The sequence below is a fragment of the Ruditapes philippinarum genome, unplaced genomic scaffold, assembly GCF_026571515.1.
Source record: "Ruditapes philippinarum isolate M1 unplaced genomic scaffold, ASM2657151v2 ctg615_1_1_1_1, whole genome shotgun sequence".
In the NCBI taxonomy this organism is placed as follows: Eukaryota; Metazoa; Mollusca; class Bivalvia; order Venerida; family Veneridae; genus Ruditapes; species Ruditapes philippinarum.
Window position 1 is genome coordinate 83,695 of NW_026853829.1, and position 13,844 is coordinate 97,538.

The 13,844-nt window shown below is 32.6% G+C and overlaps 1 protein-coding gene across 1 annotated transcript in view; it reads left to right on the forward strand.

Moving 5' to 3' along the window:
* Positions 1-13,844, forward strand: part of LOC132738095 (eukaryotic translation initiation factor 5B-like) — a 76,665-nt gene that overhangs the window by 39,493 nt on the left and 23,328 nt on the right. Inside the window, exons 17-18 of the mRNA XM_060725523.1 lie at positions 6,107-6,268; positions 10,688-10,819. Coding sequence (XP_060581506.1) covers positions 6,107-6,268; positions 10,688-10,819 — 294 coding nt within the window. The remainder of the gene's footprint in view (positions 1-6,106; positions 6,269-10,687; positions 10,820-13,844) is intronic.

Here is a 13,844-nt window from a genome sequence, read left to right on the forward strand (position 1 = left end):
CCAGGCACCACCAGTAAACTGATGCAGGGCACCACCAGTAAACTGATGCCAGGCACCACCAGTAAACTGATGCCAGGTACCATCAGTAAATTGATGCCAGGCACCACCAGTAAACTGATGCCAGGCACCACCAGTAAACTGATGCCAGGTACCATCAGTAAATTGATGCCAGGCACCACCAGTAAACTGATGCAGGGCACCACCAGTAAACTGATGCCAGGCACCACCAGTAAACTGATGCCAGGTACCATCAGTAAATTGATGCCAGGCACCACCAGTAAACTGATGCCAGGTACCATCAGTAAATTGATGCCAGGCACCACCAGTAAACTGATGCCAGGTACCACCAGTAAATTGATGCAGGGCACCACCAGTAAACTGATGCCAGGCACCACCAGTAAATTGATGCCAGGCACCACCAGTAAATTGATGCCAGGCACCACCAGTAAATTTATGCCAGGCACCATCAGTAAATTGATGCCAGGCACCACCAATAAATTGATGCCAGGCACCACCAGTAAATTGATGCCAGGCACCACAAGTAAACTGATGCCAGGCACCACCAGTAAACTGATGCCAGGCACCACCAGTAAAGCTGGAAAGTTGTTATATGATTTTAACAGTCTCAATGTGACTTAATATTATCACAAACAAAAAGATAAATGCATTGATATGTGACGTGTATTCTGTCATTTTAATTAAGTTATGTGCCTTGATTGACATACTTTCTGTTTCATAGTTATAGTGATATAAGCAATTTAAGGTACAGTCATCAGGGTTCCTAACAGTTTTGTCATTATATTGTCTATAATACGTAGGATTACAGTACAGTTTTATTTTGAGTACAGGTACTTGATTTATCAACCATCTTCAACTGAAGATCTATTTGATAAATTGCATGAGAGTTGTTTTTATGTAAAACATTTATTATTACTGTAGCCAATCATTTTATTTACCTATTATGATATTTTAAGTGATTTGTGTTAGCAGGTAATTGCAAAGAACATGTAAAGCTGACTTGATATCTTCAGAAAACTTATGTACTCCAACTATCAGTTTAAACAGAACTTGGAAGTTGTTGTTTTTAATGGATTTAATCAGAAAAGAAAATTTAAATTGAAGAATAACAAATTGTAGTAACTTTAAGGCATTTAACTCTGTAAACAAGACTCTTAATCCAGGGTCAAAGAAAGAACTGATAAATTTACCTTTTTATGGCATCTAAAATGCTAAGTTTACATTAACTTGCTTATAGATCATCCAGAAAAAATATATAACTGTTTGCTGCTTGAAAAGATTTATACTTGTTGCCACTCCTTCGCCCAGGTGTCCAATTAGATATCAAGTGCATACAAAAACACTTTTCTTTGCACATAGTGCTTTTTATCTATGACAAGAACGACTTTAAGCATGTGTGTGAATAAAGTGAGACCGGAGATGAAGTTTGAGGAAGTAGGGAAAACACCTGTCATGAAGTGACTTCACAGGTGGGGGAATACCTGGACTGTAATGTCACATGACTGCTGTAACAATGTGCACACAATTCTAGCTTTAAACTGAACATGCAATCTGCTCATCACAACAAAGTAACAAAGGGCATTTGAGATAATGGTGAAATTTTTTGCCAATCACTTGAATCTAAGGAAATTGTGCTTATCTCAGCTGTGACTATTATCTGCTAGTACTTTACCACAATGAATGAATTATGATGGATAAATTAATTAATATCGGTCAAGCACTTTGTAGTTACAAAGGTTCTTTACTTAAATGTTTGGCAAAGTTAGGTTATAGGTTCAAATCTTGCAAAGCAGCATGATCTCTGCTGGAAGGTTAATTTTCACTGAGTAATAATTTAACAACACTTGTTTAGAGGGCAGATAGCTAAATCTTATGAAATATTTTTATAAAATTTACAAACAGTGAAATTAATTTGGTTGTTGATTCTTGATAAAACTTGTAACAATTAGAAAGTCTCTGTTAATTTTATCACACATGAATATTGTTACTCAAACAGAATAAAATGTCCTGGAACAAATTATTATTCTGCTATTTTAAGTAAGGTTTTGTCCTTTTGTTAATGATTTTATGCCATTCACTTTTAAGGCAATTTACTTCCATAATTATTTCTTTCAAGCATTTTGGAAGTAATCGTTTTAAAATTCAAACAATGATTTTTGCAGCAGAGATATAACATTATACACTTTAATTGATTCATTATACACTGTGGAAGAAGTGAATTGTTCTGATGGAGTATGATAATAATTTACATATAAACAATTAACATTTAAAACATAATGAAAGGTTAACTTTCATATAATCAATGCATATACTATGTTTTAATGAACAGTTCTTGTTTAAACAGCCATTTAAAATCTTATCCACAATCAAGTAGATAAACTTATTTTAATGAAGTACGTGACTGACTGCTTAAATATGAATTAATGAAAATAATATCTTGTGGCCTTTAATTTATTTGGATATGTGAAATTAATTAATTATAAATTTTGATTTGCTTTTAAATATATTATACTATTTTGGTTGCAGTCATTTATTTCGAAATTGTTCAAAAAAAAAAAATGAATTTAAGAAATAAAATGGCAATTATAAGCATCATTTTCACACAGATATTCTTGTTGCCAGATGGCCCCTTAAATATCTCGGCAACCCTCAATTGTTACAGAGGTTTGTGTTTTCTTAAAAAGCTTGTTTCATTCATAAACGAGTGCATTGTGGGAATCTTAAGCCTGTTCTTATACATAAAAGGGAAGGGCACTTGACAGGTTTGCTTGTTGTTACAGTCAACTTTGACAAAAACATGTCAAATGGTATTCAAGTTTATATTCAAACGTTATTAAAGGGACTCCAGCTTTTCACAGGAAGTAGAATAGAGGGTAGCTGATTTATTTTTCGCACTTTGTCATTTAATAATCCACTTGTATTGAAATAAAGCTGTGAAAATGAACTCGTTTCCTGTGCGAGTATTCCTATATATAGAGTTTGTCTTTGATCGTGTATTAACAGAGGCCATAATAAATTGACTGATAAAAATGCTTTGAATTGTTCAAAGGAATTACTTTGAAATTGTCAAAATATGTCTAAATTATCTCAAGGTTAAAATGTTTATGCAGAAAAAAGGCATTTCTTTATCTGTTATTTACAAAATTTCATTAATGTATTAAAACATAAATTTTATTTCATTACTAAATTTTGAATTGGTTATATCCTTGTTTTTATGACACCCGTATTTTGATCATTTAGAATGATAATAATCTATAAATTGTGACATATTGTCCCCATTGTGGCTTAGGGAATTGCAGCCACTGTTTATTCCTATGTGATTGTAAGAGGCCACTAAATGGGTTCAAAATACTGCAGTCTATGCATCATTTAAATACCTCAAGCAGGTGAGGTGATTTTGACCCCTGGTGTTGCTTGAGGTTTGTAACGGCCAAGGTTAGCCAAAAGCATCTTTCCTTGCAGTGTTTCAGCCCAATAATTTATTACCTAAATTGTGTTGGTCAAACAAAACAAAACAAAGTGTCTTCTTTTATGACTTGTTAATAAACAGTATGTTCACGCAGTATTTCTCAAAACTGATGTTTATCATTATATATATTCATAATAATGGTCAGGGATTATTAAGTATCTTGGCTGTCTGAAGAAAGTTATATTTTCTCCTACTTTTCTAAGTTTTGGTATTAGAGTTAAAAACTTGTGTATGTGAGGTTTGACCATAGGTTATTGCATCATATGCAGTAGATTTCGTACATTCAATGACAGCAATGTTTGTCAAGTCTCTGATTTAATGAATATTAAAATGGTAGTGATTGAGTAAAAGGTAAAATGGTTTTGGAGAGAACAACGCTAGCATTCATCTGGGGAAAAAATCAGAGATAATCTAGTCATTAAGGATGTTCAGATAATAATGGGAAATCCTGGGAAAACATATAAATTATGTGCAAAAAAAGAGAGAAAAGGCAAAAGTAATAACAGTGAGATTTAATGTGATATATATCTAACAGTATAGAGATATCTTCTTTTTATGCCACCGCAGCATCTGCGATGCGGTGGCATATAGCGATTCACCTGTGTGTGTGTGTGTTTGTTTGTTTGTTTGTTTGTGTGTGTGTGTGTGTGTGTGTGTGTTATATAGATTATATAGTGAACTTAAAAAATCTTCTTGTGAAAAACCACTAGTCCAATTTCAACCAAACTTGGCAGGATTGATCCTTGGGTGAAGGGCTTCCAAAGTTGTTCAAAGAATTTAATTCCATGCAGAAATCTGGTTGCCATGGCAACCAAAAGGAATTATAAGAATAAATTTAAAAAATCTTCTTGTAAAGACCCAAAAGGCCTAGAGCTTAGATATTTTGCATAAGGCATTGTCTGGTAGACCTCTACCAAGATTGTTCAAATTATAGCCCTGGGGTCAAAATCGGCCCCACCCCGGGGGTCATTGATTTTCACTATATGTACATATAGTAAAAACTTAAAATACCTTTTTGTAAAGACCCATAGGCCTAGAGCTTAGATATTTTGCATAAGGCATTGTCTGGTAGACCTCTACCAATATTGTTCAAATTATAGCCCTGGGGTCAAAATCAGCCCTGCCCCGGGGGTCATGGATTTTCACTATATGTACATATAGTAAAAATTTAAAATACCTTCTTGTAAAGACCCAAATGGCCTAGAGCTTAGATATTTTGCATAAGGCATTGTCTGATAGACCTCTACCCAGATTGTTCAAATTATAGCCCTGGGGTCAAAATTGCCCCCGCCTCGGGGTCATTGATTTTCAATATATACATATAGTAAAAAATAAAAAAAATCTTATTGTCTGAAGGTACAAGGCTTAGAGCTTTAATATTTGTTAAATGATATCATATATAGGTACTCTACCAAAGTTGTTCAAATTTTGCCTCTAGTGTCAAAATTAAAAGTGAACTTTGATATCAGCTGACCTAGATTTTGACAAAGTGTATTACATAACATTGTCCTTTGATGCAGTCATGAAATGTTAGGCTGTGTGAAATATGACCTTCACCACCAAATTCACTAGACTCAAGTGCATTGATATATTCCTACTCTGATCTTTTATTGAGTTAACAATAGATTTAACCACTAATCTGATAATAAGAATTAGATATGCATTATGACAATTTTCAATTGTATAGAAACAAAAAAATCTGTTCCTACAGTACTATTTAGTGTTGTTTTATTGCGGTGGCATAGCATTTTTCTCAAATGCAATCTTGTTTTTTCTTTTCTTTTTTTTATATATATATTTTTTTAATTAATTTTTTTTTTTTGACACTAATGTGCAGTGCTTGTTCATATGTACAACAAGATTTCATATTGTGGAAAAAACTATGTTATTGGTATAATTGTAACCGGTAATAAAATGCAAATATAATGTGTACCCAAAAGGAAGTATTAGTATTATAGTAAACCAGGTGTGAAGTGTTTATGGTAATATGGGTATTTATTCTGAGAATTTTTTACTTACTGCATTGTCAAAGCAGTAATAAATCTTTGAAATAATGTTTTGAAAATTTAAGTAATTTTAGGGCTATAAGTTTGTCTTACTTGAAAACAGTTGTCACTGAATTTAATAATTTTTAGGACTGTATTGTTATACAAAGAGTTGAAACTCTTTTTAATTTGACAAATTTACTGAATATGAATTGAAGTCCTTCTTTGGCTGTAAATTTTCTTTCTGTAGTTGTAACGCACTAATGAATCACTATAATGGAGTAGTCTCAGCATGCTGACTGCAAGACCCACCAATTTTACAAACTGACATAATATAGATGTCACAGTCTATACAAAGGGTGACTGTAGTATATATAATAAAAAGCCCTGGCGCACAATTTGATGGTCTAATAATGGACCTGACCTACTTGGAATTTTGAATTTTCCATTATTATCTACAATAAGGGCTTCAAAAACTGAACAGCCAGCAGTGTAGAGTTGGGACCTTCTACCTGGGTTAGCAGGCTGAAAACTGTCTCTGTACATGAGACATTAGAAAGTCATTATTGCTGCTAGCTGTCAAAGATTGAAATAAAAAATGTTCATGTTTCATGTTGTTATTGTGTTGTTACAGGTGAAAGCAATACATGGGCTTGGTACGACCATAGATGTGATACTTGTGAATGGTAAACTAAATGAGGGAGATCAGATTGTGATAGCTGGAACAGAGGGGCCGATTGTCACGTGGATACGAGGTTTACTCATGCCACAACCTATGAAGGAGTTAAGAGTTAAGGTTAGTTACTATGACCACAACTTGTTTCATGCAACATGTAAAACATTATGATTACAAGTAAGCTGAAGTATTTGAATAACTCTTCAATCTGTTCTTGGAGTAACCAATACTGGTGTCGTAATAATTATGGTAACAAAGTCATGACCCTTATACAGGCTTTTAGCTCAACCTTTGACCTCTGGTTTGAGAGGCAGATAACCTAACCACTAGGCTACTGAGCTTGTATTGTCAGGAAATTCAGGGACACTTAAAGATTTTTAATTTAAATGGCTTGGGCTTCAGACTATGTATATAATTTTGTAAGTTTCGGCTTATGAAGATTCTCCTTTGAGATTTTATGTTAATTTTGTCCATGAAGTAGAACATTTTACTGTTACCATTAGAGCACAGTATCATTAATTATAAGTCAAAATCTTCAAGATATGTAATATACTGTAAAATCATTATTATTCGTGGGGCACGAATTTTCGTGGGTAGGTCAATCCACGAATTTAAGATCCCACAAACTTTTATCCCAACAAATACTTCTTACCCAGTCTTTGTTCTATATATTACAAACATGCTTCGGCTCTTTTCCGGCCGATATTTCGTGAAATGGATGTATATACAGACAGATAATCAGGTTAGTGACTTATTAAATCCGTTTACAATATTTAAGAAACTTGAAAGAAAACTCGATTATATGTCCTCAATTTACTGTCGCAAATGTCGCATATACGTACTTGATCGTTGTAGTCTACTAGGACTTGAATGTGTCAACAAGAATACTTGACATAATCGAATAAATATGGGAACCCAGGCAGTGCAATAATTAGCGCTAATAAAAATTGTCAGTTTGCTCTTAATTATTAAAAAAAAGTCTTTGATATTAATGTCGTAAGTACACAAAACTATAAAAAAAAATACGATCGCTAAAACAGATTTATTGTACATTCCTTTGTCGTTTTAAATGATCCAGTTTATATGAATTTTAATCTGTATTTGTGCGAATTCTATTCCGTCAACATCAAAGACGCCACCGACTTTTAAAGATCCACACATACTCGTGTTATTTACCGAGATTAATTTATATGCATGTAAATTTACACAGTCGCTGTGACGTTGCGTGTAGTTACTGTCAAATATGTTAAGACCAATTCAGGGTGTAAACTTTTAAACTCGCTGGTTAAAACCTGTCAGGTGTCGTATAAATTATCGGCGAATTACAGGGGCAGTGTGTCCAATGGAGGTGCATAATTATCATGTAACATACATGTGTTAATTGCAGTCAATTATCGGCAGTAACTGTGCTACTATAGTATATTAGTTATGCCCAGAGGCAAGGATTAAATTTATTGACAAGCGCTGTGTGACAAGTAAAGATATGTACATGTTGTAAGTAAAAAAATGTTCGGCGATAAAGTTTAAGATTATTTTGCATTAGGTTACTGAATTTTTTTTAACAAGAAAACGAAAATCCACGAATTTAAGAACCCACGAAAATGCCCTTTTTGATAAAACCACGAAATTTCATGCCCACGAATTTAAGTGAATTCGCAGTACATGACTTAAAATAATAATTTACAATTTGCAAATGTTACATAACATTTCAAGGTCATGACAATGAGAGAGACATTAACACAAGCAAAAAGTCAAAAACCTCATAAAATAACACAGGTTGAAAGCATAATGTAAGAATTATCATTATTATTTATATTATAATGTATTGTTACATGATACTGTCAAAACTTTTGTCATGGTCTTTACTTCAGCAGTCTTCTTGAACCTGTGAAGCATTATAATGCGGCCCATAAAATAATTTGTTTTAATAATTTCCTGTTTAAAAAAAAAGATCTCCCTTCCATTTGTTGATCTTTTGCTATCATGATTTGATATTGCAGGTATTTATGACTCTACCCAGATAACAAGAAATTATGTATGGGTAAGAGTTCGTATTAAGACGACCGTAGGGAGTCTTATCGAACTCTTACCCATATAACTGCAAATCGGCTCTTACAACTCGATATCAGATAAAAATATAGAAAGTGTCACCTCTTTAATTAAGCATAACATTGTTTTTCCCCAGCAGTCACATACAAACATGTTTCCTTAAGTCTACAGGTGGATCGGGTCAAATTACCTAACTGTAGCAATGTAATCAAAGTAATTATTTTATTCACATCTTCATAATATCTTGGATTATTAATGCAGTTCATTCCTATTATATGAAACTTACTTTTTCAAGAAAATAAAAACAGTCATAAACATTTTTATGTTACTATGTAATCATTTGTCTCTACCAAATCCACGTGTATTATCTATGTAATAAATTTGAATATATACTCAAATTGCATCAGTGTTATCAGCCTTTTTAGAAACACCTGACCTGGCTAATTAAAATATGCCAATCACAATTATCACTATCAGCACTGGTCTCTTCATGAAAAAGTGGCTACACTAATTACTGTCGAGTAAGAGCCGATTTGCAGTTATAACGGTCGTCTTAATACGAACTCTTAAGGCCTCAACAGACGGTAGGATTTTGAAGTACAACACCAATTAAAACTAAGATGTACAAGCAAATTTTGATGTGTAAAGGCTACTTTATCTTGAATTAAACCCTAATACTAGATGTAATGGATGGGACATGTTCTATTTTGAAAATCTTGTCGTTTAGTCCTTCCACAATGACAAGTAACAGATTTCCAAATTATCTCCTTATAATGGGTTTAATAAATAAAATTCCAGAACACTTAGGGCTAATAGTAAACATAGTAGTAAAATGAGGTAAAAACGATGTTGAAACACTCTTCAGGAGACCCAAAGTTGTGGTGTATTCGAATCCCAAATTTTTACGAAAATAATTATGTCACGGTATTGAACTGTTCTCTAATTACATGAATTTGGGGAGGGGAGGTAGTTTGTAGGCGGCCACGTAGCTTAGTCAGTAGAGCCGCAGTACGGTATTCCGAGGGTCCCAGGTTTAAGTCTCGGTCAGGCTTCACATTAAAAAAAATATATATATTTTTTTTTTAATGGAGGTGTTTCAATCATTACTCATGGCGAAAAAAAGTATTAAGTGAGTAAAGTATGTAAAGGATCAATGTAAAGGGATCCTTTTCAGGGGAAACCTCAGAAGATTCTTACAGTATAGAATTACCGTCTGAATGCAAGTGTTGTATAGCTTTGAAAATTGTACATCTTATCTCTAATTAGTGCTGTACAACTAAATCCTACCGTCTGTTGAGGCCTTTACCCATACTTAGCAGATACATTTGAGACTTTTGTTCAATTAAAGTCTGGTAAAATTTAATTTTGTATATGGATATTATAGAGTGTCTGAGTTTGATCTTTATTTGTTCTTTATTCTTATAATTATATTACAAGTATATATATTAAATATTATTTCACAAATATTTTATGCCGAAGAATGCTACATAGGTCTTGAGATTTTTAAAAAAAATATTAATTAGGTTTTAAACCAACTTATTTATGAGTAAAAAGAAAAAACACACACACACAGATATATTGATATGTAATAGAAGTGAAAAAAAAAATTGTTCAGTATACGGTGTACAGTACAGTAGTTAATATTCATTCATGAATATATGACTTGGAGCAGAGGTTGATTATCGTGGCCAATCTTGAGATAGCGTATATAAAAAACTGTCCTTATTTGAGTGGTATAAATCAGATGGGTAGATTAGGGTGTAGATGGGGGATTAATATCACATTTATAATATCTTTGACTGTCACCATTTGTCTAATGACCTTTCATTTTGCTGAAGGATTCTAAAATGTAATAAAATTGTCAGGGATGAAGGTACATCACTGTTAAAAAATCTCGTGTCATTTCTGATTTATTGATGTAATTTTTTAATGTGTCCAAAATGTCATTTTGTGATAAGACCAAATAAAAAATATATATAATATAATAAAGCTGGCACTGTTGTAAAGTTATTGTTAAAAGTACAGATGGTTTAAGGATAAGTTTTAAAAATTTACATATTCAGCAAAATTGATATAGTAACTATGAGTCAAATTTAGACCCTTACCAGCTGAATTTCTTTTATGTACTTTGTACACTGTTCAACTTTGTAACAGTAAGCTTTAATTAATTAGAGAGAAATAATGATAAAGACTTTGAATTTTGTTCATCTTGAATGCATGAAGTGCTGATACAGGTCTGGTCCATCCAAAACTGTTGGCTAAAAGACTTCTCATACAGTTTTGTTTCCAGCATTTTACTGTTTGATAAAATTTAGCTTTTATTTGGTATATGAGGTACAAACTTATGCTAATTCTGTAACTCACAGCATAAACCTCATTAGAATTATAAATCTGCTTAACTGTTTGTAAAAGAATCTTCTAGGCAGTAAATTGAAAAAAATTGTTATTAAAAAGAGTTCTGACTTTACTTTTATATTTGCTGTATTCCAGGCTCAATATGAACATCATAAAGAAGTGAAGGCTGCCCAAGGTGTCAAGGTCATCGGTAAAGACCTTGAGAAGGCCCTCGCAGGTCTGCCATTGTATGTAGCCCATGATGAAGATGAGGTGGAATACTTCAAGGTGAGATAACATCACTTTTATTTCAAGTTGACAAGTTTAAAACAATACAATGTTAGTTTTACATACTTTAATAAATATCATGTTTCAGGCTAGAGTTATAAGTAAGGGTTATAATTATGTTGCAGTGACAGTGTTTGTAACATGTGGGTTTTTTTCTCTCCATATTTTATCATTCGGAAACAGATGGTCAGGGTTTATTTATTTATTTATAATAAATACATGTATATGATGGCAACAGTATGTGTAAAATATTTCTTGATCTTTTACACCTTTTATATTTAACTAATGAACTGGTCAATATGTAACATCTGAACCAAATATATAAATACCAACCAGATGGTTCATATAAATGACCACAATAGATTTAAAGTATTAATAATATCCATATGCATGTTGTGGAGAGACACAGGGTATCAGCAGATTTTCAGCTAAGGGGATGAAGCCACACTATATTTAGTTTTATGGAACACTCAACTTTACTTGGAGGAAAATTCTCACCATTTGTGCTTTAAAGTCAAACCTTTAAAGTGACATGTAGTGGGTCCATACCCAATAAGAAAAGCTACTTGTTATGTCTGAAAGTTTGGATGGACCCTAATTAAACCTTGAACTCAGATGTCCATACTGTTAGTCACTGACAGTTCATTACTAGCCAGTCTCAGATCAGTCTGGAGCCAGCCTCAGGTCTTTCTGGAGCCAGTCACAGGTCTTTCTGGAGCCAGTCACAGATCCCTCCCAAGCCTCTTAAATACCAAATGCATTACCATATAAGCATAAATTTATTCACTGATAAAACATAACCAGTATGATATAACAAATGATAGGAACAAAAAGCTATGTATTGTTGTATTGTACAAAGAACATTGGGAGCACAGCTGTAAGGTAATACGGTATAACAGGAACAATAGTATTTTGTTCTCCAGCATCCCGTTCTTACACCTTCGTACTGATCCTTTTATACCGTCCTCTTCACATTTAGAATACACTGATATAAAGATAGGACCAATTTGTCTGGGCTAGTGATACTATCATATGAAATAGATACTTACTACACAAGCAGTACAAGTCATAGATTGTAACATATTTACAAAACTTAAAAAAATGTTTTGTTATGTTTCTGAAAAGGAAACTTTTGAATGATAAGTTTTATTATGAATATATTATATGAGATATAAGTAAAATGAGACTGAAACTTGTGCAAATTATTATTACCTCTAGTACATGATTTCATGGATATAGGATTAGAATTTCTCTTTATGTCACATTAATTTTGGTGTATGATGATTCCAAGCAATGGATTGACTGGTGCATTTTTATGAGTAAAGATATCGAAAAATGTTTTGAAACATTAAAAAATGGTTAAAGTTGTATTAACTAATTAATCATGCAGTGTAACTGTTTGATAGTCACAATTCTTAACAGCTATACTAATAATTCTGATAGATACGCTTAAAATGATATAACTTTAACACTGTCAATTGTAAATGATATAACCTCAACACTGTCAATTATTAATAATGTAACCTCAACACTGTCAATTGTTAATAATGTAACCTCAACACTGTCCATTGTTTATGAAATAACTCAACACTGTCCATTGTTAATGATATAACCTCAACACTGTCAATAGTTAATGATATAACCTCAACACTGTCAATTGTTAATGATATAACCTCAACACTGTCAATTGTTAATGATATAACCTCAACACTGACAATTGTGAATGATATAACCTCAACACTGTCAATTGTTAATGATATAACCTCAACACTGTCAATTGTGAATGATATAACCTCAACACTGTCAATTGTTAATGATATAACCTCAACACTGTCAATTGTTAAAGATTTAACCTCAACACTGTCAATTGTTAATGATATAACCTCAACACTGTCAATTGTTCTAGATATAACCTCAGCACTGTCAATTGTTAATGATATAACCTCAACACTGTCAATAGTTAATGATATAACCTCAACACTGTCAATTGTTAATGATATAACCTCAACACTGTCAATTTGTATCTAGATATAACCTCAACACTGTCAATTGTTAATGATATAACCTCAACACTGTCAATTTGTAATGATATAACCTCAACACTGTCAATTTTATCTAGATATAACCTCAACACTGTCAATTTTATCTAGATATAACCTGAACACTGTCAATTGTTAATGATAGAACCTCAACGCTGTCAATTTGTAATGATATAACCTCAACACTGTCAATTGTGAATGATATAACCTCAACACTGTCAATAGTTAATGATATAACCTCAACACTGTCAATTTTATCTAGATATAACCTCAACACTGTCAATTTTATCTAGATATAACCTGAACACTGTCAATTGTTAATAATGTAACCTCAACACTGTAAATTGTTATACACTAACATATAGCAGGCTGGAAATAATGTGAACAAAATGTGTACAGACTTGTTCTATAATAAAATTTTCAACATTAAGAAACTGCAATCAGTTATTTTATTTTATAATATGTGGGCAGATCTGTTTTTATTTTCAACACTAAGTAAACAAGGAAAGAAGACATAATCAGCAAATTTTGTTTAACCTTTGTAGTGTTTTTTTTTTTAATTTACACAAACTGATATTACCTCACATTAAAAAACAACATTATACAATAATGGGCTGATTGTGGGAAGAAATAAGTACTTGTCTCATCAGATATCAAACATTTCTTATTCATTCATGAAAAAAAGGCATTAGGATAAAATGTCAAGATCTGAGGATGGGATTGGTTGACAAGCCAGTGAGGCCACTAAAGGGGAAAGTTTCTGATGAAAATTGTTTGATTGTGTTTAAATTATTTCATATAATGCATTAGGTCAAGAAAGAGGCCAGTCTGTGAATTAACAGCTCTTTTCATTGGTCAGTTTAATGTCCACCAATTAGATACAAGAATACTAGACTGACACCCAATGTCAAGTTTTGATGCTATTGGTTGGAGACTGGTCCTTTAAAAATTAACACCATCAACTAACTCCTGATCTAACAAAGGGA